The following is a 24,176-nucleotide window of genomic DNA, read 5'->3' on the forward strand; positions in this document are numbered from 1 at the left end:
GTATTGTCTGTATCGGATTATTTGGTGCCGCAGTATTTTGAACAGGCAGATGCGCGGACACCAAACACCTCTGTTGACACCGCTAAACTTTTTGTTGTAATAAAAAACTCATATTGTTGTTTTGCTGGTCACATTTAAACAGATGAACAGCAATAAATGTAAACGTTTATCAGCTGGGGCTACACTCATAATGCTCAGCTCAAGAAGCGATGACGTACGCAGCGATAATGTGCGAGCGTCTTCACCCAGGTTAACTGGTGACCCTCGCACCTGGCGTCTTGACGGGTGAGAAGCAGCTTGTGTTCCTACATGAACAGTGTGATCATTCAGTAACTCTCTGATAGCATTCACCAGTTATCTTAGAGTGTGTTTCTGAGGTCACCAATGAGTTCAATACTTTTACTAATAAACCATGTTTGTTTAGCCCTAAAATGGGCCCTGGAAGGAAAGTGCACTCCAATACAGCAGAAGATGATGGTTCTGAAGAAGGTGGGGCTTTGTTATCCGTACAAAGAAATACAGAAACACCTGAAAAATCCGGAGCACCTTGGAGCTGTTACCTGACCATCCCCTGCAGAGTTTAAACATTGAAAAGTCTCACAGATCAGACCGAAACTCAGAAAAATGTGTTGACGTCACTTGACATGGTAAAGTTAAAATAAATAAGTAAATCAGATTTTGACTCTAGCCTAAATGCTAAATAAAAAGTTCCATGATATCATTTATTAGTGGGCCAATGCACTGCAATAGGACGTAATGCAAAGCCGCATGCGGCTCTTTCATCCCTCTGTGGCTCATGCAGCGAGCTCATGTTTGAAAAGAAGGAAAAAACAAAGAAAAATAACAATGTGAATAAATAATGGCCTCTAATTTAAATGTATTGTATTTATTAATGATGTTTTTGTCATAGTGTTGTTGTTTCTTTGGAGATTGAGATGCTCTCATGATATTAACATAAAACGTTTAATATTCTGTCAAACAGTTTTATCTGAGGGGTTTGTGGCTTTATTCGGTGAGAAAAGGCCCAATGGTTCTTTTCATGCTGAAGGTTTCTGACCCCTGCGTTCGGTGCTCGAGTCATCACAGCGGTCACAGCATGGACCTTCCTCCATTAACACACATGAAATACACACTTTAATGAGGACCATGTTTGTGTTTTATCAATGAAACAAATATGGACAGACACTACATGAGACTAAATCCATATGAATATATGGATAATCAACATAATCACTGATTAATGTTCACAAACACAGAGCTGTGTGTGTGTGTTACAGGGTGGCAACTTTCTTCTGCAGGATTCAAACGTCGTCATTGGTCATATACACAAGTTAATAAGGAGGAGTTAAGAGTTATCTGCCGCTTTGAGCTACTTCATACAGAGTTGTTTGGACGCCAGGTGCGAGGGTCACCAGTTAACCTGGGTGAAGACGCTCGCACATTATCGCTGCGTACGTCATCGCTTCTTGAGCTGAGCATTATGAGTGTAGCCCCAGCTGATAAACGTTTTCATTTATTGCTGTTCATCTGTTTAAACGTGACCAGAAAGACAACAATATGAGTTTTTTATTACAACAAAAAGTTCAGCGGTGTCAACAGAGGTGTTTGGTGTCCGCGCATCTGCCTGTTCAAAATACTGCGGCACCAAATAATCCGATACAGACAATACTGCTTAGAATGCACGTTCATGGTTAAATATATTGTTAACATTATCAGCAGCGTTTGTGTAGTGACACTGTTGATTGGTGGTGTAACCTACACATAAAGTAAACAGTACAGCACTGATATGACCCAATGAATGTTGGCTGAATCCCACGCAGCGCCGTGGTCCACACCTCCACAGCCAGGTTAAACTGTGACAGCCCACATCCACAGAAGATGCGTGGATTCTGTCTTCTAATAACAGACACAATCAGGACTATTATTCAAGTATATTGCAAGATTATTTTCCTGGGGGTCAGGAATCAACAATCACGGCCATAGAAAATCTACCCGACCATAACTAGCAGGTTCTATGTATGGTCTCTATTGACCCTGTTAACAAACCTCCATCGGTTCAAGATGTGACCGCGTTTTCTTTTTTAAATTTGGCTTCATAATATATTTATTTTCCACACAGCTGAGGACGCTGAACATGCTGTTACATGCTGGCCGACATCGTCACGTTCATTGTTGCTCCTAAAACGAGTAAAAACAGAATTTTATGGAAGAAGAACTCCCGATGTTTACTTCCTGGTTTGAACAGAAACGGGTCCTACAGAGACACGCCCTCGTTACATCTGTATCGCACCAACTCGGTCACCAGTTAATTTGGGCACCAGTTAATCCGACACACCGGCCGGCCTCACTGCCATCGTTACCGTTTCTACTCTTCAGTTCTGTTTAGCTAGAACTCGGCTGTTTTGCGGGAAGCTAATATGATATGATTCACCCTGCAAGCGATGAATGAAACGAGCACTGAGGGGACCGGACCGAGACCGGCGGAGGTTCTGTTGACTTCGGGCTGCCGAGACCCTCTTGTCGGGCAGGTCGGAGGATGGAGCCGAGGCTGAGCGTGGATGGCAAACCGTCCGTGACCTGGTTCCTCCTCCTCGGCCCTGCCCTCGTCCTGTCCCTCCTGCCCGTGTTTGCGAGCTGTCACGGTCCCTGCAAACATCGACCCCCTTCTCCCATCGAGGTGAGCCCCGGCTTATCATCCAACAAGCTAAAATAAGCTAAGCTAACACAGTGGCAGTGCAGCAGCCAGCTAGCACACTAGCTGCTGCTAGCTACTTACCTAATTCATGAATTGATTTATATCTAATATTATCGGTACGTGACACGTCTTTATATTCCTGGCACAATAATAATATTGATTATTTGAAAAAATGCATTTACATTACCGCGTTAAATAGAATCAATCGCACACAACTGATACGCTAACATGTTAGCTAGCAGGCAATTAAGCAGTGGTAAAGCGTTATTCTTGGATAAGTAGCTATAATAAAGACACTCTAAGCCCTTCCGGACACAAGTAGTAGCTACGCGATGCTAAAAGATGCTTAATTACAGAATACAATGATCTCTGTTTTGGCATTTAGTGTTTTGTTTTTATATGTCACACCGTTGGATTATTACTGATGCATTTATGTGCAAGCAGTAATGTAGCGAACTATTTAGCTTTTTTATGGACTGTCGTGTGATTTCACTTACTGTACAGTACAGTTTATTGTGTTGTATATCATTACTAATGGTCCCAATCTGCCGTAAAGTAACTCCAACTCTTACATGAACATGCAGTACGGTGTTATGTGTTTGACTAGGTTCAGTCTACAGCATCATTCGGACAGTTGAATTGTGTGAACAGTGATTTTGTACACATCTTTCTTATCCTGCGTTCCCCTAGCAACAGTAAAGGTAACACATCCGGGTGGGTTTCTTCAAAATAAAAGCCGATTTCTGCGTAAGCATAATAATTTATATTTATAACATTTTATTTAAAACTAAATTAGAATTTGGTAAATGAGATTGCAACAAAAATATGGTTTGGTTAGATTTCTGTCACTGTGGCAGAACAAATATTGACTGTAAGTTCTGGCACTTAAAGACAAGAGAATACGACAATAGAAATTGACTTTGTGATTATAATATCTGTGTTGCCCAGCCTAGAGTAGTATGATTGCAAAAAACAAGTAGTTATTTTCTGTGAGTTGCTTTAATGTCAGAGTTCTTTGGTTTCTTATTGTGTCTGCTGGCCTCTCTCAGGTTGTTCATGTGTACTTGAAGCCTGAGCGTTTGACGAAGAGAAGCTCTCCTGACAACCTTCAGCTAAAGATAAAGATCATCTACGACAGCAGTGTTGACCAGTGAGTACAACAGTAACTGTAACTAACTAGTTATGAACAAGGAGGGTGTGCATGTGAAGATTTCTGTCAGGGGCTTATGTACTTTCTCTTCACAGGCTTCCTGCAGACAAGAGGAGGCTGGTGAAGGTGAGGATGAAGTATTTAATATGGCCAACAGCCTCAAAGAAAGTGTTCCATGTTCCTAATGTGGAAGCTAAAGGCCAACTTGAATTCACTTTTTCACAGATTTTTTAGGTTTAAACATCTCAAATCAGCCAGAGTTGTATCCATTCTGCATCTAGACCCACACAATTGCAGTTGTTTATATTTTCAGTTGTGGCTGTGGTTATTTGGCTCTTAGCTGCCCGATGACATGAACATGCCACCACCTGAGCTGCTGTAGTTAAAGTGATGTATGGTATGATTGTACATCAGGACTGGGTGTGGTGTGCTCCCAGGTGTGACAGATTGAAACAGTGTTATTGTGTCCCTCCTCAGGATCACCTGTTTCCTCAAGCTATCGACTACCTGCAGACCACCTTCAGTGTGAGGCGCAGGGTGGGACCTGTGCTGCTCAGCAGGTGTGTGTGCTGTTTAAGAACACTGGAAAGAGACTTTTAAGAGTCATACATGAATTGATTATAGTGTATTGTCACGAGTCAATACCGCTTCAAATATAACACTTAGATGCCTTGACCATTCTCTAGTCTAAGTCTGTTTGGTAACATCTAAGAGTTTCATCCTATGCTGCAGAGTTAATATAATGTCATTGCATGTTGTCTCTATCGCCCCAGACAATGTGCAACCAACCAGTACATGAGGAAGAGAGATGACCCTCATCGCTACTGCCAGGATGCCTGTGCAGATGTCACCCGATGCGGTCCTGTTATCGTGCCACAGCACCACCTGCAGGTCAGGATGACTACTAATAGATTCTAGATAAATTAACTGTACAGTAGAGTAACACTAGCTAATGTGTTGGAATGTACACTCAACAAAAATATAAACGCAACACTTTTGTTTTTGCTCCCATGTTTCATGAGATGGACTTGAAGATCTAAACTTCATTCCAGATACACAATATTACCATTCCTCTCAAATATTGTTCACAAATCTGTCTAAATGTGTGATAGTGAGCACTTCTGCTTTGCTGAGATAATCCATCCCACCTCACAGGTGTGCCACATCAAGATGCTGATCTGACATCATGATTAGTGCACAGGTGTACCTCAAACTGCCCACAATAAAAGGCCACCCTGAAATGTGCAGTTTTGTCTCACAGCAAAATTCCACAGATGCCACAAGCATTGAGGGAGCGTGCAATTGGCATGCTGACAGCAGGAATGTCAACCAGATCTGTTGCTCGTGCATTGAATGTTCATTTCTCCACCATAAGCCGTCTCCAAAGGCGTTTCAGAGAATATGGCAGTACATCCAACCGGCCTCACAACCGCAGACCACGAGTAACCACACCAGCCCAGGACCTCCATATCCAGCAGGTTCACCTCCGAGATCGTCTGAGACCAGCCACTCAGACAGCTGCTGAAACAATTGGTTTGCATAACCAAACAATTTCTGCACAAACTGTCAGAAACCGTCTCAGGGAAGCTCAACTGCATGCTCGTCGTCCTCATCGGGGTCTTAACCTGACTCCAGATCGTCGCCGTAACAGACTTGAGTGGGCAAATGCTCACATTCGATGGCGTCTAGCACGTTGGAGAGGTGTTCTCTTCACGGATGAATCTCGGTTTACATTGTTCAGGGCAGATGGCAGACAGCGTGTGTGGCGTCGTGTGGGTGAGCGCTTTGCTGATGTCAATGTTGTGGATCGAGTGGCCCATGGTGGTGGTGGGGTCATGGTATGGGCAGGCATCTGTTATGGATGAAGAACACAGGTGCATTTTACTGATGGCATTTTGAATGCACAGAGATACCGTGATGAGATCCTGAGGCCCATTGTGTGCCATACATCCATGAACATCACCTCATGTTTCAGCAAGATAATGCACGGCCCCATGTTGCAAGGATCTGTACACAATTCTTGGAAGCTGAAAATGTCCCAGTTCTTGCATGGCCAGCATACTCACCGGACATGTCACCCATTGAACATGTTTGGGATGTGCTTGACCGGCGTATACGACAGCGTGCACCAGTTCCCACTAATATCCAGCAACTTCGCACAGCCATTGAAGAGGAGTGGACCAACATTCCACAGGCCACAATAGACAATCTGATAAACTCTATGCGAAGAAGATGTGTTGCACTGCATGAGGCAAATGGTGGTCACACCAGATACTGACTGGTTCTGAGTCCCCAGACCGCCAATAAAGCAGAAACAAAATGCACATTTCAGGGTGGCCTTTTATTGTGGGCAGTTTGAGGTACACCTGTGCACTAATCATGATGTCAGATCAGCATCTTGATGTGGCACACCTGTGAGGTGGGATGGATTATCTCAGCAAAGCAGAAGTGCTCACTATCACACATTTAGACAGATTTGTGAACAATGTTAGAGAGGAATGGTAATATTGTGTATCTGGAATGAAGTTTAGATCTTCAAGTCCATCTCATGAAACATGGGAGCAAAAACAAAAGTGTTGCGTTTATATTTTTGTTGAGTGTACTTAAACTTAGCTCTAAATGCCAATCAGTTGATGTTATCTATGTTTACCACTGAAGTTTCTCAGTGGTAAAACTGCACTCGTGCAGGCTGAGCACACATAACAAACAAAACCCTCATATGTCTGATGTAATGTGGAAAACTCATCAAACTTAGCTATAAGTTATAGGGGGGAATGTCCTGTTTTAGTTTTATGGAAAAATATGCTTAATTTACCATTTTTTGGGGTCCACTGTAAAACCAAAGAAGCATTAATCATGTGCCAGGAGGAAACAGAATCAACGTTACAACTAGTAGACAGTCTATACAGCCCTTGTCATACTTACGGTGGGTAGACTGAAGGGCAGAGTGGCAGGTTGGAGGGATAAAAGGAGGACATATTCAGGATGTTAATCAGATTATTTTTTAAGACGCAGGAGCTAATAATAACACTACAACCAATGCTTATGTTGGCTGTCATAACTGCTGATCATCAGGGGATCGTTACTGAAAATGTTTGCGTTAAAGTATTTTAAACATATCTGTGACTTATTTTTTATATTATGAATTTTCTGTTTCTGTTGGTATGTGTTCCTCTTCTAGCAATGTAAGGTGTGCAGTGAGTCCGGGAAGTCATGCGGTCCCTCTGGACCCCCAGATGGTCCTGGAGTGGAGGGGTCGGACTTTGTACTCTATGTCAGTGGCATCACCACAGAGCGCTGTGGGCAGGAGAACATTGTGGCCTATGCTGCTTACTGCCAGCTGGAGGCAGAGCTAGACAGGTAGGAGGAGAAGACACAGTGTACAGACACTGATTTGTTGACCTGTAGAACCAGTGTTCCACTCCTGTTACAGTTTCAGTGATTTGTTTTACTGCTATGTCCTCAGACATATCTTAGTGCAGCATAACACAATTAAAAATCATATTTAAAAATACAACTTTTATCCTAGTAAGCTGGTCAGAAAGGGATGCAAAAGATGCTTGAAACTAATTTGTGTCATCAGAAGCTAATATGTGTGTGTTTTCAGACCAATCGCAGGCTATGCCAATCTATGTCCAGCTATGATCTCCTCTCAGCCACAGGAGTTTGAGGGGATGCTCTCCACAGTCAAACATGAGATCATCCACGCCCTGGTCAGTATGCCAACATTGTTACTGTCAAATTGTGCTTCTTACTGTTACAAAGAACTGATCACACTGTTTAGACGGAAAAATCACAGATGAACCTCTCCTCTGTCCACCAGGGATTTTCAGCAGGTCTGTTTGCCTTTTATCATGACGATGAGGGTAAACCTCTGACTCCTCGCTTCGCCAGTGGCCTGCCCGCCTTTAATGAAAGGTGAATACAAAATCAGCTGAGGTGCATCTGTGTGCTGAATGTCTTCCGTGGTGTGATTAGTCTGTTGTGCTCTAACCCCTTATTTTAAACCTGTGTGTCAGCCTGGGTCTGTACCAGTGGAGCGAGGCAGTGATCAGGAGGGTGAACAGGCTGTGGGACATCAGAGGGGGAGTGATGGTCCGACACCAAGTACATGTTCTCGTAACTCCTCGTGTTGTGGTAAGAAGCAGTTTGTGTCAGCCACAGTTCTTCCTAACATTGTTGAAGGAAAATAATTTGTTTATCTTGGCTAACCCTGTCACTGTGTCACCAAATTGATTGTATTACAAGGATTAATATGTCCAGTGTATAACTGCTGACAGAAATGTGACCTATACGTCTCATTAGAGGGACTAAAAAGACAGCTGTTGCTACAGTTGATGGATGGCAGGAGTGACTGAGCTGTTTATTTCCAGGAGGAGGCGAGGAGACATTTCAACTGTCCCATCTTGGAGGGGATGGAGCTGGAGAACCAGGGAGGGACAGGAACTGAGCTTAACCACTGGGAGAAGAGACTGCTGGAGGTCATCACATGTTCTTTCTCTGTAGCTTTTTTTTCAGGATTCTCCCGTGTGTTCATTTTTTGTGTTTTTTTTTTTACTCCTTCAGAACGAGGCGATGACTGGCTCCCACACTCAGAACCGAGTGTTTTCTCGGCTGACACTGGCCATCATGGAGGACACCGGCTGGTATCGAGCCAACTACAGCCTGGCTCAGAGGTTGGACTGGGGCCGCGGTCTTGGTTGTGACTTCGTCATGAAGAGCTGCAAGTTCTGGATGGACAGGCAGAGACAGAGGTCATCCCAGTCCCTTTTAGTTTCCCAGGATCACATTGAACATCATCTTTAATTTTAAAACTCACAGCACCAGTCAGAGTTTTACCTCACAGTTTGTCTTTGTTGTTGCAGGCGACACGCTGTGACTCCATACTGTGACACTGTCCGAGCCTCTCCTCTGCAGCTGACCTGCAGACAGGACCAGCTGGCTGTAGCTGTCTGCAACCTGCAGAAATACCTCCAGGAGCTGCCACTGGAGTACCAGGTACATGAGAGAGAAATATTCAAGATAAAAACGAGCACCATGTTATCCATTAGTGACTTTCTGTGTGTTTTTGTGTGTCAGTATTTTGAGCGGATCCCAGACGTGGCTGCTGATCAGCTGCCGTTCTTTGGGGGGGCTGTGGAGATCGCGGACTACTGTCCCTTCAGTCAGGAGTTCAGCTGGCACCTCAGCGGGGAATACCAGAGGAACTCCTACTGCAGAGTGTCTGAGAACCAGCCAGGTGACTCTCACATGTTGAAGTTTTCCTTCTGATGTTTCTCTGTGCTTGTAGAGGTCTCTCAAGCTCCAAAAACACATCACAGAGGGACCAGTGAGACTGAGAATATATTCAAAAACAGCCCCACAGACTAACAATGATTCTTTTCATTTCCTTTCAATTTATGATACAATATTAAGATTCTCTCCTGTAGGACTTTTATAGAGTTGGGCTTTGTTTTTTAAATGTTTGTATAAAAAGGAGCAGTGTAGAGTCATTGTTTCTCTCTTCACAGCTGGTCTTAATCTCATATTGTCACTTTTGAAAAGTTGTGTGATGACTAGTTCCTTCAGTAAAGACTGTGTGAGAGACACACTATCTGCATATATAATAAGTGTAATATTTGTGTTTGTATGTGTTCAGACTGGTGGAGGAATTATGGAGCAGAGCAGTATGGACCGACCTCTGTGTGTCTGTACCAGAAGTCAGCCTTTGTGATGGAACAATGCACCCGGAAGATGACGTACCCGGACTGGGGCTCAGGATGCTACAAGGTGCTGTCTGTTTTGTGGGCATTTTCATGTGTGTACCTTCATATACAGGTATGAATTACTAAATAGGCTTACAGGCGCTGTCAAAGGTTCTTTGTGCTCAAGATGTGTATGTGTATTTTCACTGCCAGAAATGGGCTGCACTTAATGTGCTTCTGAGCATTACTTAAAAACTGCTGGGCAGGGCATGATGCCCATCAGCAAAAGTCAACATTCTAGTTAAACGTGGAGGTAAACAAAAAGCAAGAAGCTAGATTTAAGATAAGAGAAACCCAGAGAAGAGAGTAAGAGCAGCACAACAATAAATAACCAGGTCCAATGGATATTTTTGCATCAAATATCTCCTTATGCTATTACTATTCCTTTAACATGTTAACTTTCTGTGCAGGTGTCATGTTCATTTCAGGGCCTGACGGTCTACGTTCAGGATCGCTCCTTCCTCTGCTCCCGTAAAGGTCAGCTGCTGAGTGTCAGTGTTCGAGTCAATGACTGGGTTTACAACGGTGTCCTCATCTGCCCTGCCTGCACCGACTTCTGTGATGACTGCCCGCTCCCCCACCAGCTCCCACCCATCAACACCTCCAGGAGTAACCCTATTGGTCAGTTGTCACACATCAGATGAATCATATGACGTCTGTTCTGGCTGTCTTGTCTTGTTATTAAGAAGCTGTTTGTTTGTTGTAGATCCGTGCTCCAGTTCTCCAGGTCTGGCCATCACTCTGTGGCTCCTTCTGCTCAACCTGCTCCCCCTAGTGGCTGGACTGCTACTCTGCAGCAGCTGATAAAATATACACAGACTCGTTTACACACCAAGGTAGCTGAACTCTTCTCTGTACTGTAGTCCATCGAGGATTTGTTTCTCTTTCCCTTTATCTGTTTCCCCCCCTCTGTTCTTCGAGCTTCATTCCTACGTCCTTTTTTTCATCTTTCCTTCTTCGGGACCTTTAACACTTGTCATTTTTCTTTTTTTCTCTTATGACATGATTGTAGCATTGTCAGGGATTCTTTTGCTGGAGCTCCATTCAGGTGTCGATCAGTGTGTTTACATGCACTCACGAGGCCTGGTTACTTCTATTTATAAAGAGAAAACAGGATGCTGTAATCTATTTAGTGGATCACAGAAACCAACAGAAGTAGAGGGCGTACAGTAAGAGATTCATGTGGCAGCTAATCTTTCTTTTCAAAGTCTAATCAACAGGAACCAGCTATGCTTACCGTGAATGCATGAAACATAAAGAAAGTTTATTCTTCATTGTAGTTTTATTAAAGGTAGGGTAGGAGATTTTGAAAACTCAGTGAGAGTCAGCCAGATTTCGAAGGTAAACACATGCTCCTTTCTCTCGGAGTTCACCCCGAAGCCTCGCCTCCCAATCAATCAATTAACTGAAGACGACCTGCGGTCTGTGACTTCGGCCATCATGCACGTACCTTTCTGGTGCGCGCAGAGTAGGAAGAGAGTGACAACCAGCCAATACTCTGCGCAGGGGCGCCTCGTAGGATTGGCTGATGTTTTTAGCGTTTTATAGCTTCCACAGATGATTAATATTCTTCGTTTTAATGTGAAACTGCCGAACTAATTGGTTGCTATCGGATTGTAAAGAGAAGTTACACTAATTTAACAAAAAGTGCATCAGAATGAAATCTCCTACCCTACCTTTAAGTGCTTAAAAATACACATTCTACCAAATATTATATTATTGGTATGTTTTCTATAAAATATATCTAATTTAAATCAAATAAAAATATTTGTGGTATTAAATTATTAATGTCTTTTATTTGGCTTTTTTGGACATTTTATAGTCAAAACAATCGTTTAATAAAGTCACGTTCATCAATCAAAAACACCACATGGATACTCTGAAGGTAAATAATAAATAAGAATAGGACCTAATGCTGGTTTCTGTGTCGGTGCATCCTTTGTACTGTATATTTGGGTAGCCAGGTCACTTCAGTGCATGTAAACACTCTGATTTAAATGACAGCCAGCCAGATCATTTATTTGGCCCCAGGATCACAGACTAGAACCTTGATGGATTCCCTCTGGTTTCTTCTGGTTCGTCAGATCCTATGTTTCCTATAGTGACTGAAAATATATTTCTTATGGGACTGAACATATTTGAAGATCTTGACTGTGGAGATCCTCTCTCTCTACAAAATGGATTTCTTTGTCATTTCATCAATCAAATCAACAAATACAAACCAAGAGGAACCAAAAAACAAAGTCATCTGGTGGCCTGCTGGTTGGATGAGTCCTAAACCTAAAAACATTTTTTTAATCAGCTGAAGGAACAATCCTCTTCCTCTGATGAGACAACTGATGGATCTGTGGGGGGGGGGGGTGTAGCTGTTTAAAGTTTTATAAGCTTGAAAGATCTTTTAAACTTTTAATGTATATATATAAGTGTGAAACCTTCCTAAGAGGCAGGCAGGGGTGAAGTTTTTCAGCCTTTTCTGGGAAGGAGTTTTTAATTCTTTACCTCATTTGCTCACTTACATTCAGATAGACACACCATTGTTGTGTCGTTGACGTTCGTTATCTCAATGGAAACATTCTCGTTGGTGTCAGGGTTTCTGTCTAAGACTAAAATTTTCCTTCATAACTTGATACTGTTCCCATTAAGGCAGCTGTCATGTCGTCAGCTTCATTCCTCAACATGCACTTTACTGTCATTTCTGTTTATATGAGACAACATTCAGTGGAATACCAGATAATTCAACAATGTTTCAGCAGAGTTCAGGGTTCATCAAACCTGCTTTCTGGTCACTGGAGACTAAACACAATGCAGAATGCACTAAATTACTAAGAAGTACTGTAACGTTTTAAAACTTCCCCAGGGGACACAGTTTCTCCAGCAAAGGCAAAGTGCTGCGGATATATTGCACATATAATTTGACTTTAAATGTCACCTTCTTGGTTGTTGTTCAGTTGGTTGTGAAATATCCTGGGTCATAGCTTTTTCTTGCTTATTATTGGCCACAAACAGCATTAAAAACAACCCGGTTGCAGTTCCAGGTGGAAAAAAGCCAGCACATTTGACCCGTCAGCAACATCTGAACAATAGCTGTGTTTCAGATTCAGACTGTGGTTCCTGTTCCCCTGGGGAAGCTGCTGTACTGTTCGTTCTCTAACCTGCACGACACCACAACCAGACTCAGGCAAGGTACACATCATTATCTCAGTGTGAGAGATCCGTGGCTGGTTTGACTTACTGGAAGCCTGGAAGAAACCGCAGTTGTGTCCACGCCCCGTCATTCTGTCTCATTTTCAGGCAACACTAATAGACTCCCAACAGATGAAAGCAAAGACTGAGATTCTTTTTAAAACACACAGGACAGGACAATAATCACAGGAGGATGCTGAAAAATGAGATTGTTCATATACGTTACAGGAACAAAAACGTGTTGGTGCCGCTGAGATTTTTTTGGAACTAAAGGAGATTCAGCACTGGCAGGAATCCAATGGTGCTTAATATTATAATGTAAATAAAGAAAAAATCGTTTTAAGACTGTTTACTAACAACAGATTGTTTTGATCATTTCTACAATGAAGGAAACATTCTGCAGTTTGTACATTTGCTGCGTTATTGATTTTTAAACAGCTTCATTTGAACATCTTTGTCAACTGAGCTGCTAAATGAGAACGATGACAAATGCAGTGTTCAGACGCTGGAGGAATTACAGCCAAAATACAAGTTGTTATGGTGCGTTATAGTTAATGTTTGAAGCAGAACAAATGTGCTTTTAATGTACGATGGAGAAACATGTGTTTTCTGTTTGTGTTTTTGTGACGGTGAGGTGAAGTAATGATGCGATTCCAGGCAAATGTTTTTGTTTTTTTTATTACTGCTGGCTGATGTCAGAGACTTTGGTTGTATGAGGAGTGATGCTGAAAGAAGACCATTGTGTGACAAAATGAGGACTAATTTCATCATGTTTCCTGGTTGCATTGAATTTATACTCAAAGGTTTCATTCCAAAATGTGAACAGAAAACAAATTAAAGAGATAGAGATTGTACTACATGTGGTCTCATAGGAAGGAAAATGTATTCAGATTTCCCCCCCCAGTTTTACAGACAATGGTAATAATAATGATGAATGAATGATGATTTGTTGTTGTTCACTACAGGACAGGAAATGACAATAGATAAGAGATGCAGTACTATAAAGATATTGGATTTTATGTTTCCAAAGTTAAAATTTAGTATTAGGTAATAGAACACTTTGAATTGAATGCCATGCTTTGGAATAAACCTCGTCTTGTAGTGTGTTCGTGTTGAAACTGCAGCTGGATGTTGGAGCCTGAACACCTTGCAATTTTTTTCCTGTCTGTGTTTGCACTAAACCAAAAGAACTGGCCTTAACGCTGGAGGACCTTTCTGTTTGGCTGAGAATCTGTGAGGTGATTGGATGCCAAAGGAGGTTTTGTTGTTGTGTGTTTATTGTCATCAGAACTGTTGGATCAGTGTTCTGTGCTGGAAGCATTGTTTGTTTAATGATATATGGACTGTTACCTGACCTCAAATCCATAGAATTACACCTAAAATGAACTGTTTTGTTGCGATGGCTGAAATTGCACTGTTGAAAAATAAACATTTTAAGTCAGTACTGGTGAAATTCTGGTCCTGAAAACTAAAGACTTTATTGTAATTTTTATGCAGTGATGAGGCTGTTCCATCACAGATACACTCATTACTCGGCTTATCTTTGTATTTATTTTATTTCCTAGAAAAGGGCTGCTTTTTAAGACAAATCAAGACTGAAAATAAAAGCTGCCTGTATCCCTGAACCTCCCGTCTTTTGTCTTGTGTTGTATTTATGTATATCTGAATGTTTTCAGTGCTCCAGACTCAAAAAAGTGCAGATAAAAGTGATATTTCTCTGCTGTTTGGCCACAGTAGCTGTTTGAATGACCTCCTGCTTGCACATTAACTCCAGCTGCAGCTGTTAATTCACCTGTCAAATAAAAATCTACTCAGCTGGAACCTTAATGCTGCAGTTAGAAAATTTATTTGACATTAAAATTAATCTGCTTTACAAGTTGTGCAACATTATGCAGATATTTAACAGTCACTGTTCATCAGCAGAGCTTGTTAAAATACTGCACCTGGCTTTTACTGCTTCTGTATGATGTCTAATGACCAGGGCTGGATTTACACAGGTCTGTGTAACTTGCATTAAAGCACAAGAATGACAGCAGAGTAAATGTCCGAATTCTCTGAAACTGCAGTTCCTCCAACGGCCACTTGAGGCCACCATCAAAAGAGAGTGAATCCTCATAGACTCCCATGTTAAAATGTCCAACTTTACAGCAGAAATAAACATAGTAATATATTTGTGAGGTGCACAGTTTGGACTCTTTTATGACATTTTGTATAGACCACACCAGCTTAAATTGGATTAAGGCTTAAAGTCAATGGTTTAGGAAGTGGCTTGTTTACACAAAAAAAAGAGAAGAGGAGCTCATTTATCAGCCTGTTTCTCCAGCTGTATCATTGTGACCTCTCTTAAAGAGTGCCTTTTTTAATTCTAAAGAATTAAGTACGTCTGTCAAAATTACAGATAACAACAACAGGATTCTTAGACCATCAAAGTCCAGCTAACATCTCTGCTGTTGGTCCGTCTGACTGTCATGCTTTGGATCCAGCCAGTCCTTCTGGTTCTTTGATCCACAGGAAGCCCACCTGCGTGCCGAAGTTGAGTCCGTCTCTGACATGAGAGAAGAAGTGTTCAGGCTGACATGAGGTGCAGGGCGTCACGCAGGGCCGGTCTGTCACCGTGTCATCTTGGATGTGCTGAGGCAGGACGCCACCTTTCTGGAGGAGGATTCTGCAAAATGACACACTTCAGTTGGTTTGCGGAGCTTTTATTATCATTCCACCTGTGCAGGACTGGGCAGTACCACTCCAGGTACCCTTTATTTCTCTTGTTGCTCTGTCATTCTGAGCCCTACCTGTTGGCGAGGCGTATGTTGACATGCGGCCTGGCTGACTCTGGATCAGGGGTGCAGTCTGGGTGGATTTGTGTGAAGTCCAGGGCCTGCTCTCTGTCCAGGGTGAAGCAACATGCCCCCACAGATGGTCCCACTGCCACCACGATGTCGCTCACCTTGCAACCAAATTCAGTCACCATGGCATCCACGGTAGCCATGGCAACACCCATCAAGGTCCCTTTCCAGCCTGTAAGTTAAATCCAGTCAATAAAGTACAGAGTAATGTGTTCCTGGAGCCTATTTACTGTCTTAACTTGTTTAACTTTATTTTCGAACACAGGATGAATCCACCTGCATGAGCGACTCCGATGACCTTTAACACTGGATCAGCAAACAGAATCGGCATGCAGTCGGCCCCTGGAGCTACTAACACCACCCCTGTCTGATTGGTTACCATGGCATCATAGCTCTCTGGCTCAGCTTTCCCCAAAACCCAGACATCACTGGCATGGTTCACCTGCAGGAAATGTACATTTCATGATACCCTGACGAACACCCTGCTAGGAGGCAGGTTGATCTTCTGATCAGTACCTTGACCAGACGCATCAGCCGAGGGTGAAAACCAGCATGGAGGGCCAGCCGGCGTCTGTTCTCCATCACCATGGCGACAGGGTCCCTCCTCTTGCTGCTGCTGAACAGATTCAAAGAGGAAAGGGTCGGGATGTAGGACACACCACCCGAACGAGTGCTGAAGCCGTGACCAAAACAGTCTGAAATAAAAGAGGCAGAAAACACATTCAACATAAACATATGAAACATTTTTGATTAAGGTAAAACTAATACCATCCTATCCTGTGTAAAATGTATCCATATCTCCATTACTGAATCTGACCTGGAACCAGGGTGGACTTCAGGACTCTGACTTCCCCTCTGAGTGGAGACAGCTGCTGCAGAAACGCAGACACTTCTTCTTCGTGGACTCCTGCACCAGGTGTGTCAGTGTGGGCGGAGCCTCTGCAGCTCGGACAGGTGAGGCTGTCCACAGGACCCACCGTGTAATGAAATGTGTACACGTCCGTGAACAGCAGTCTCTGGAACACAGCCATCACATCTCGGCCCTGCTCGCTGGTGAAGACCCGGACCGAGCTCAGCTCCAGCTGGTCTATAGTTTGCTTAAATCGGTACAAACACTCTGTAATGGAGGCAGAGTCCAGAACTTGCGTGCTCCTGCACGAGCTTAGAAACGTGTCCGAGAAGCCGTTTTTGTCCCGGTAGCGTTTCCCGCACAGCAGGAAGACGTGCGAGTCTGGAGCGCATTCCTCCCATGGAGACGAGCCGGTACAAGCTGGGCAGCAGCCGTGGATCAGGTCCACCAGCACGGCCTGACTCATCGTGGACAGCCGAGGTAAATGAGAAGTGTCACACACGCACACAGCTGCAGTCCTCCCCTCTTATATGCAGCAGCAGGAACATGTTTGACAGCTGAAATCACACAGAAACTACAGCCGTGACTCCGCACTTCCTGCGCCGGGCGCCTGCAGCGACGCTCCGCCCAGAGTGGAAAGCCCTCACCCTGAGTGGAAATTCTCCTCTGAGCGTTTCCTCCACTTCTGCTGACTGTTGCATAAAGTTTGGGTCAAATGGGCGCGTGTAAAGTACGTTTTCTGCACAATAGTGACTTAACATACCAAAAAACAACACCAAAACCGAGACACAGAGTGTTTGTTCTCATCTAAGATGGAATAAATCTGTAGATTCCTCAATGGAGTTTTGTATTGATGTTCCTGAATTAATTAAAATAGTAGATACTCCAGTGGGTTTCGTGCATCATGATCTGCCATTACAGCAGTGAGGACCCTGACAGTTTTTCTACATAATAAAGTTTGGTGTGCATGGAAGTGGTAGATATCTGAATGGGGTTGAGTGCTGGTTGTCTTTCAGTTGTCATGCAGTTTGACATGACATGTTTGTGTTTTCTTATTTCATAAAAATGGAGTTAATATTGTTGTGTAGCTCAGGGTTCAGTGCAGTATTTGTCTTGTGTCTTTTGAGAATCAGCAATACTTTTCCTCTGCTTCCTGTAGTGTTGTGCGTGATGTTGTGTGTGTGTTAATTACACAGACAACCTTAGGAAATTCCTACATCCTCTCTGTCAGGTTTGCACATGCACACAGGCTGAGTTTCCTCATTCTAACAGATGTCAGAGCAGCATGTGCAGCTGAAGCTCAGCACTCTGTTCCTCTGCTTGTCTGGTTTGGTTGTGGGTAAAATGTACAGAACGTATACTAATGCAACAAACCCAGCAGCTCAATGTTCTCACCTCTGTACTTTACACATTTCAGAGGAAATATTGTGTGTTTTACAACCCTCTATTAATAGCTACAAATCACTTCAGTGCATCTCTAATATCCATATTTGTGATTTATAAATGTATAAATTAGAGAAAAGTAAAGAGAAAGCAACATTGGTGTACTAATTGGTGTATTTTGCACCAACTACCAGCAGAGGTCACCAGAAGTCCAGCTCAGCTTCATAATGTCCACCTTTAACACACTTTATTACCACATCTTTACAACTGCACACTCAGGCATTGGAGGGTGCAGAATAAACACACACACACTGCACAGTGTGACAGAGTCCCTGTTTGACATGTGACCACATGCAGCCTGGTCCCTGCTGGACGTGTCCACTGCTGCAGCAGCAGAAGGACGTCTTTCTGTTTTCCTGCCATGGTCCTCCTGTGGGACTGAAGCTCCCTGTCATCTCTCCTGCCAAGGTTACTATGTGCTGCTGAGGAGGAATTCATTATGAACATGTATTTGTTATTCTGCAGTGGGACGGTTCTTTCTCACCTCACAGACTAAAGAAGAGAGATAGAGCTAAGATGTTAGAAGCAAACTTCTTATAGACTGTGACTGTGTTGTATTGGTGCTTTATAAAATACACAAATAATCTGAACTTCATGGTTGTGCAGTCATTAGTGACATAGTCCAGGTTGCCAGGTAACCCCTTAAAAGTTATAGCATCTGAAAAAAAACTCCTATAATTAATTCCTGTGTGACAGCCGTGCAGCAAAATGCCTCCATCAGCCAAACATGTCCCAGTGTGTGTTTCTGGGTGAAAGCTGGATCATGCTGTACTCTGTAGTGTTTGGATGAATTGATAGAGGGTGTAGCCCCTGGCTTGTTGAAGGGCCCTTAGTGCTGTTTGTTGCAAAGTGTGACCAAGCTTTTATCTGACTAAGAGCCAAAAGAAGAAAAAGCACATCTCCACATTAGAAAAGCAGGTTCACCTCTCAGGTATCAGATTAATCAATAATTAGGTCCTTGTTAATGAATTTTTTGTCAATCATTAAGCCTTAGTGACTGATGGTGTCAGCTCTATACATATTTTCTGTTTATTTTCTGTTTAAGCTTAAAGAATTGAATAATTAATCAATTATTATGCATCTACTTTTCTGTCTGTTTGGATTCTAATGAATGATTATTAGTAATAATAATTGATCTGCATCGCGTTGTTTACATTTGTATTCCCAGTTCACACCCTCCCCCTTCCTCTCCCTCCATCCCTCTCTCTCTCTCCGTCCCACCCTCCCTCCCTCTCTCTCTTAGTGTATCCCCGGTTCCACCGGTCGGTACACGCTGACAGTGACCAGACCAGGTTGTCGTGCACGTCTCTCCCTCACTCTCTTGGTGAAGCGCGCCCCCGGGTTCCATCCTACCGGAGGCAGCAGCAGCAGCATCAGCGGCATCAGCTGCGGCGGCTCGGTGTCTGAGATGCACCAGAGCGCCTGAGAGGAGGCAGACAGAGAGGATCCGGCTTCCACAGCAGCACCAGCACCGGGATTTTACCGCGTTGACGCCCGCACATTCCGGAGCTCCGGTCGGATCCTTCACCGTGTGATCCGGTAAGAAAAAAAAAATCCTCTGGTTTATGATGTGTGTTTTATTTTGCCCGTGCTGCTGACGCGCTCCTGTCTGTCAGCCCGCTGCGCTGTGGAGCTCAGTTCAGCATCACTTACAGGAACAACAGGGACTGAAGTGAGGCGTTAAAATCACATTTAATATTAAAGGTGATTGATAAGTTGATCTGATGCAGAGTGAGCCCTTATCATGCTCTACCATATGTTGTGTTGTTTTTATCCATCACACACACTCACACACACAGAGGAGGGATGTGTGTAACAATGAGCCTCTGTCTGCATCCAGCTTTTGTTCAACAGATTTCCAATTAAAAGTGAAGTCAGAAGCTAATTATCAGAAAGAAAAGACGAGCAAACAGCTTCTGAATGTTTCTCTCAGGTTGGGTCAGCACTTCTGCTTCCAGAGAATGCTGGAGGTTTCTTTTTTTCTTTTAGATCTGCTCCACCTTCCTGTATCATTTGGTGGAATTTTTCTGCTGCTGCTGCTGATGGAAGTGTTTGGTTTGGGGGAGGAGAGGGATGCCCTTGGTTTCCAGTCACCTTGACGACCCTTCAGCTGCACACAGAGCTGCGATTTTGTCATAGTTACGCTCATATTACTCACCTGCTCTCACATAAACCATAAAATCCAAGAATATTTCTGGATATTTTGCTGTAAACTACAAGAATCATTTCAAAGTAGAACATGGGCAATTATTAGAAGATGTTAAAAGGGTAGAAGAATGTCCAAAATGGGGCACGTAACAGCTCATCTTATCTTTTTTTCTGTAAAAGCTTCAGGAAATTCTTTCTAAATCTGTTAATTAAAATAAAGCTCGGGCACTTTTAAGTTACAGCATGTTGATGCTGAGCAGCAGCTCTGGATCTGTGTTCACAAACATGATGCTCCTGGTAACACATCGCCTGGGTGACGTCCTCAGCACCGTGGAGAGGAGCAGAGTGTGAGGGCAGCAAACAAACAGTGTGACAGTTGAAGCAGGTTTTAGTGGAGTAAAGGGTTCATCCGGGTACATCAGCCAACTCTGAGCTCAGTTTCCTGGACAGAAAACCTTTTTTATCTTTAATCAGCCAGTAGTCACATTTTAAAAATATCACTGAATGTTTCTCACTTGCTAAAAAACATCTATTTACATCTTCATTTTGGTTGATTCATGTTCAATATTTGCAAATCTCAAACAAATCTCCTTTGAAGCCTTATCATGTCATCTGGATGAGTTGTCTGGACACCGGCTCCTGGCCCGTGGCTCTGTATATCTGTATTAAGATCACCTTTTGTGCTTGTTGGTGGAAGATAGGCAGTGCTGCTGTTGCTGCTGCCAGTTGTTCTGCTTTTCTGTGGCTTTGCAGGAGGACTGTTTGTTAGGTCAGCATTTCACATTGATGGATTTTTTCTTAAGAATGTACACACCTAGAAAGATCACATTCACAGCTCATATTCTACCTGTTTGTTCTGCTTTCCTTATCCTGATAGGGTCGTGCATGTTTACCTCCTCTGAGTATGAGGTGTTTGCTGGCTTATCTTGGGTCTTTTCTGTGTGCTGCTGCTGAAACATATTCTATTTTATCAGATCTGAATCCTTTTTCATGAAGTCTTTATGCACTACTGTGGTGACGATTTTGTATTATGACAGAAAACTGACTTGCTCTTCTCTGGAAAAGGAGGTTGATTCTTCAAGGTTTTCCAAAAGCCCTATAGTCTGTGCGTGACCGGCGCCCTCCTGTGGCTGTATCTATCTCTAATAGCAGAGACAAATAAATGGTCTTTTAGCCCGAAACAAGATTTTTTTTCCTAAACCTAACCAGGTAGTTTTCAAGTAGGCATTGAGTACAGCTGAAAGAAAGCAGCAGCGTCCAGCCCTTCAGCTCTTTCTGTGGACCTTTGGTGGCAGTTTTGCACAGATACATCAGCCACATAGAGACGGGTGAATTCAAAGTCATGATTGTATTTCATTTTTTGGAACAGAAAGCCTTAGAAGAAAATAAAAATCACCTTAAATTCACTAAAAATGTAAGCTTGGCTGCAGATGATCTAGAAAACAGTGTCATGGAGCGCTTTCATATCCATATTTTGATGGACCTGAACACCTGTGATCTGTGGATCCTGAGGCCAGATGAGATAAAATCCCTTTAGAGAAGTTTGGTTGATCCAAAATAAAGCAGGCACTCGAACTCTTCGACAATATGAAATCTATGGATTGACACTTAAGATCAACTTATATGCAGTGATGCAGTGATAAGTGATGTAATCGATGCAGATCAACAGGAAACCTGGTGATGCTCCGTGGCTGCATTAACCACAGCCTCTAAGGTCATTCAAGCTCCATATTAATCAATCAGTCAGAGTGTGGCTCCGAGCTGAGTCCGTCATGGTGTCAGTATGAATGAGTGACATTAAAACAAGTGATTCCCTGGAGGCAGCGGAAACACAGACACCACTCATCATCATCATCATCATCAACAAACAGCTTCTATATTGTCTGCAGGCAAACAGCCGGCTGTTACATCATGAGCTGACACGATGGTGTGACTGCTGAATCTCAGCTCTGGAGTCACTGCAGCAGAATTTGACACCGCTCTGCCCGCCGGCCGGCAGATGCCGAGGCCGTGTGAGGTCCAAGGCTGAACGGGGGGAATCGGAGGGACAACAGCAGCCACATAACCCGCCACACTTCCTGCAGGCTATGGCTGATGAGCTCCCCATCCTTCATCACAGTGAATCCTCCTGTTCTCAGGCTGGACTGGAAAAAGCTCCTCGGCTTTCCCCTGTTGTGATTATGTTTTCTGCATCTCATTACAGCGTGTTGCAAAAGCAGCCTGTTAGCCTGCGTAATGCGATTATCCATCCTCTTCATGTCTTTTTGCAGATTCTGCCACGCCACCTCACAAACGTTAATTGACCCCACGCTGCAGCGCTCAATGGGGACGACTGTCGCTAATTGCGGTGGTATTTTGAGATACTGTGGGAGCATTAGGCTGGCTTCCACCACGGCAGGAATTATTCACAGGAGACGACTGAACCAGCATTTGTGTGTGAGAGAGAATCTCTCTGTGTGTGTCACTGCTTTTTCAGCACAAACCTCACATCCACCTGCTGCATAGAAGGACAGGAAATCTCCTTTTTGTGCTTTTATGCTGTCCTGTTCTGTTTATACAGTCTACAATCATAAAAGACTCAAAGAAAAAAAACAATGTTTATATTTTAGACCCAAACTTTTATTACTAGGGACCCCCTTTTTAAAAATCGCGACCTAAATTTTTACTGGCAAGTTCACGTAAAGACCATTTTTTTCTACCGATAGATCATTCGATGACCACTTCATTTTATATATTTGTAGTTAATTGTACTGACAATTGGATGTTTTAGACAATACATGCTCACAAATAAAGTATGTGAGCAGAACAGTGACAATAACTGTGCAGACTTCATGTTCTCTATTGCTTTTTTTTAGTTCATCCTTCATGACATGACACAAACAACCCTTCTCTCACGCCATCAAGAGTTAGGATAAAGTTTGTTTGCATTTAAAAAGGCTGAATTTTCTCATCTGTCAGGGATGTTTTTGTTTATAAAAACCTATGTGACATACACTATTTGATTATGAGCACCGGTGGGCTCTGGATACATGCACAGTGTTCCTTTCCACAGCCTAGAAGTATCAGCTGCTTTTTATGATCACATGTTGAATGCATGGTCAGCATCATGTAGATGGTCCAGATGATATGTTGATGAAGATTCTCATTCATTCAGAAGGGTGAGGCAAGGCATCTGGACTTGTAGAGTTTACCTTCTGAAGGTTCAGATGGTAGCACCCATCAGGAATCTTTGGGATTCAGCAGGAAAGAAGTGGCACGTCCTTTTTGGCTGCTGTTTTCTCTTTGACATCACTTTCACTTTCTTTTTGGCAGCGTTAATGGAAACATAGAACTTAGTTTGTCAACTGCAGCAGCTCCTGCCCTTTCTACAGAAGGAGAGACTGTCATGAAATTCTCAACAAGTCAGAGAAAATAAGTGTTTTCATGAGAGAGGAGAATCCTTTTATGGTGTGTTTTTTTTGTTGGGATGGTTAAGGTCAGGACAAGGTGGATGGGAATCGATGAAGCCAAGGCAGTGTCCTTACAATCACCGTGTATTGATCCAGAAGAGAGACTCAGCATCAGGGCTGACTTGTGGCTCCACAGCAGCCCCCCCACAGCTGCTTTTCATTGGCTGCCACAGAAATCAGAGATTTATGAGCAGCTCGGTGTGAGCAGGAGGGCAGCGTCTGGGCTGAGGGAACACATGCATGTGCTTCCTGTATTTACAGAGCAGTGTGATACACTCAAGCTGCACCAGAGAGCAGCCAGGTCTGATGCTAAGAGACAGATGTTCTCAAAGCTGGAGTGTTACTAACATCAGAGCTTCAGACAGAGACGGCGATGATTAACGAGTGAAGGAAAATATCTGATTTAATAGCACAGTCCCATAAGATGTAGGGCTCGCAGGAGGCAGATATGAAGAGAAAGATCACACCTGAAACTGCAGTCTGGACTGTCAGGAGAGGTGGAGGTTAAACTTCACCTTTTGAGAGTCATTTGATCCAGCATACACATTAATACGTGTGAAAAGCTAATTCTGTTCTTTTTTTAGAGACCAATTTGACAAATGAATAAAGGTGAAACTTGAGGAGACTGCTGCCAGCTCACTCTGTGATAGAGAGTCTGATGTGATCATTTT

At 43.2% G+C, this 24,176-nt stretch overlaps 3 protein-coding genes across 4 annotated transcripts in view; 2 read left to right on the top strand and 1 right to left on the bottom strand.

Moving 5' to 3' along the window:
• The first annotated feature begins 2,310 nt into the window (after positions 1–2,310).
• On the top strand, positions 2,311–11,081 carry lmln (leishmanolysin-like (metallopeptidase M8 family)). 2 transcript variants are annotated; one of them, XM_028394154.1, is made up of 16 exons: positions 2,311–2,677; positions 3,745–3,845; positions 3,941–3,971; positions 4,323–4,405; positions 4,619–4,736; positions 7,027–7,205; positions 7,453–7,558; positions 7,669–7,763; positions 7,865–7,982; positions 8,219–8,326; positions 8,412–8,599; positions 8,711–8,843; positions 8,925–9,084; positions 9,484–9,614; positions 10,000–10,210; positions 10,296–11,081. In XM_028394154.1, exons 1-16 carry the CDS (start codon positions 2,537–2,539, stop codon positions 10,391–10,393), a joined length of 2,001 nt encoding a protein of 666 aa, XP_028249955.1. In that variant the 5' UTR covers positions 2,311–2,536; the 3' UTR covers positions 10,394–11,081. The 2 variants fall into 2 exon arrangements, with proteins under 2 accessions (XP_028249955.1, XP_028249956.1); XM_028394155.1 differs by lacking the exon at positions 3,941–3,971 and having other exon boundaries at positions 2,665–2,677.
• A 2,651-nt stretch (positions 11,082–13,732) lies between these two features.
• On the bottom strand, positions 13,733–17,077 carry lacc1 (laccase (multicopper oxidoreductase) domain containing 1). The gene is made up of 5 exons (XM_028394164.1): positions 16,433–17,077; positions 16,132–16,310; positions 15,892–16,057; positions 15,562–15,787; positions 13,733–15,437 (listed from the first exon to the last, which is right to left on the bottom strand). The coding sequence occupies exons 1-5, from the start codon at positions 16,929–16,931 to the stop codon at positions 15,239–15,241; spliced, it is 1,269 nt and encodes a 422-aa protein (XP_028249965.1). The 5' UTR covers positions 16,932–17,077; the 3' UTR covers positions 13,733–15,238.
• enox1 (ecto-NOX disulfide-thiol exchanger 1) overlaps positions 16,869–24,176 on the top strand; it is a 66,626-nt gene continuing 59,318 nt past the window's right edge. The window contains 2 exon segments of the mRNA XM_028394156.1: positions 16,869–16,945; positions 19,152–19,447. The gene's annotated coding sequence lies outside the window, so the exon portion shown is untranslated.

This window comes from Parambassis ranga, chromosome 21, assembly GCF_900634625.1.
Source record: "Parambassis ranga chromosome 21, fParRan2.1, whole genome shotgun sequence".
NCBI classification, from domain to species: domain Eukaryota; kingdom Metazoa; phylum Chordata; class Actinopteri; family Ambassidae; genus Parambassis; species Parambassis ranga.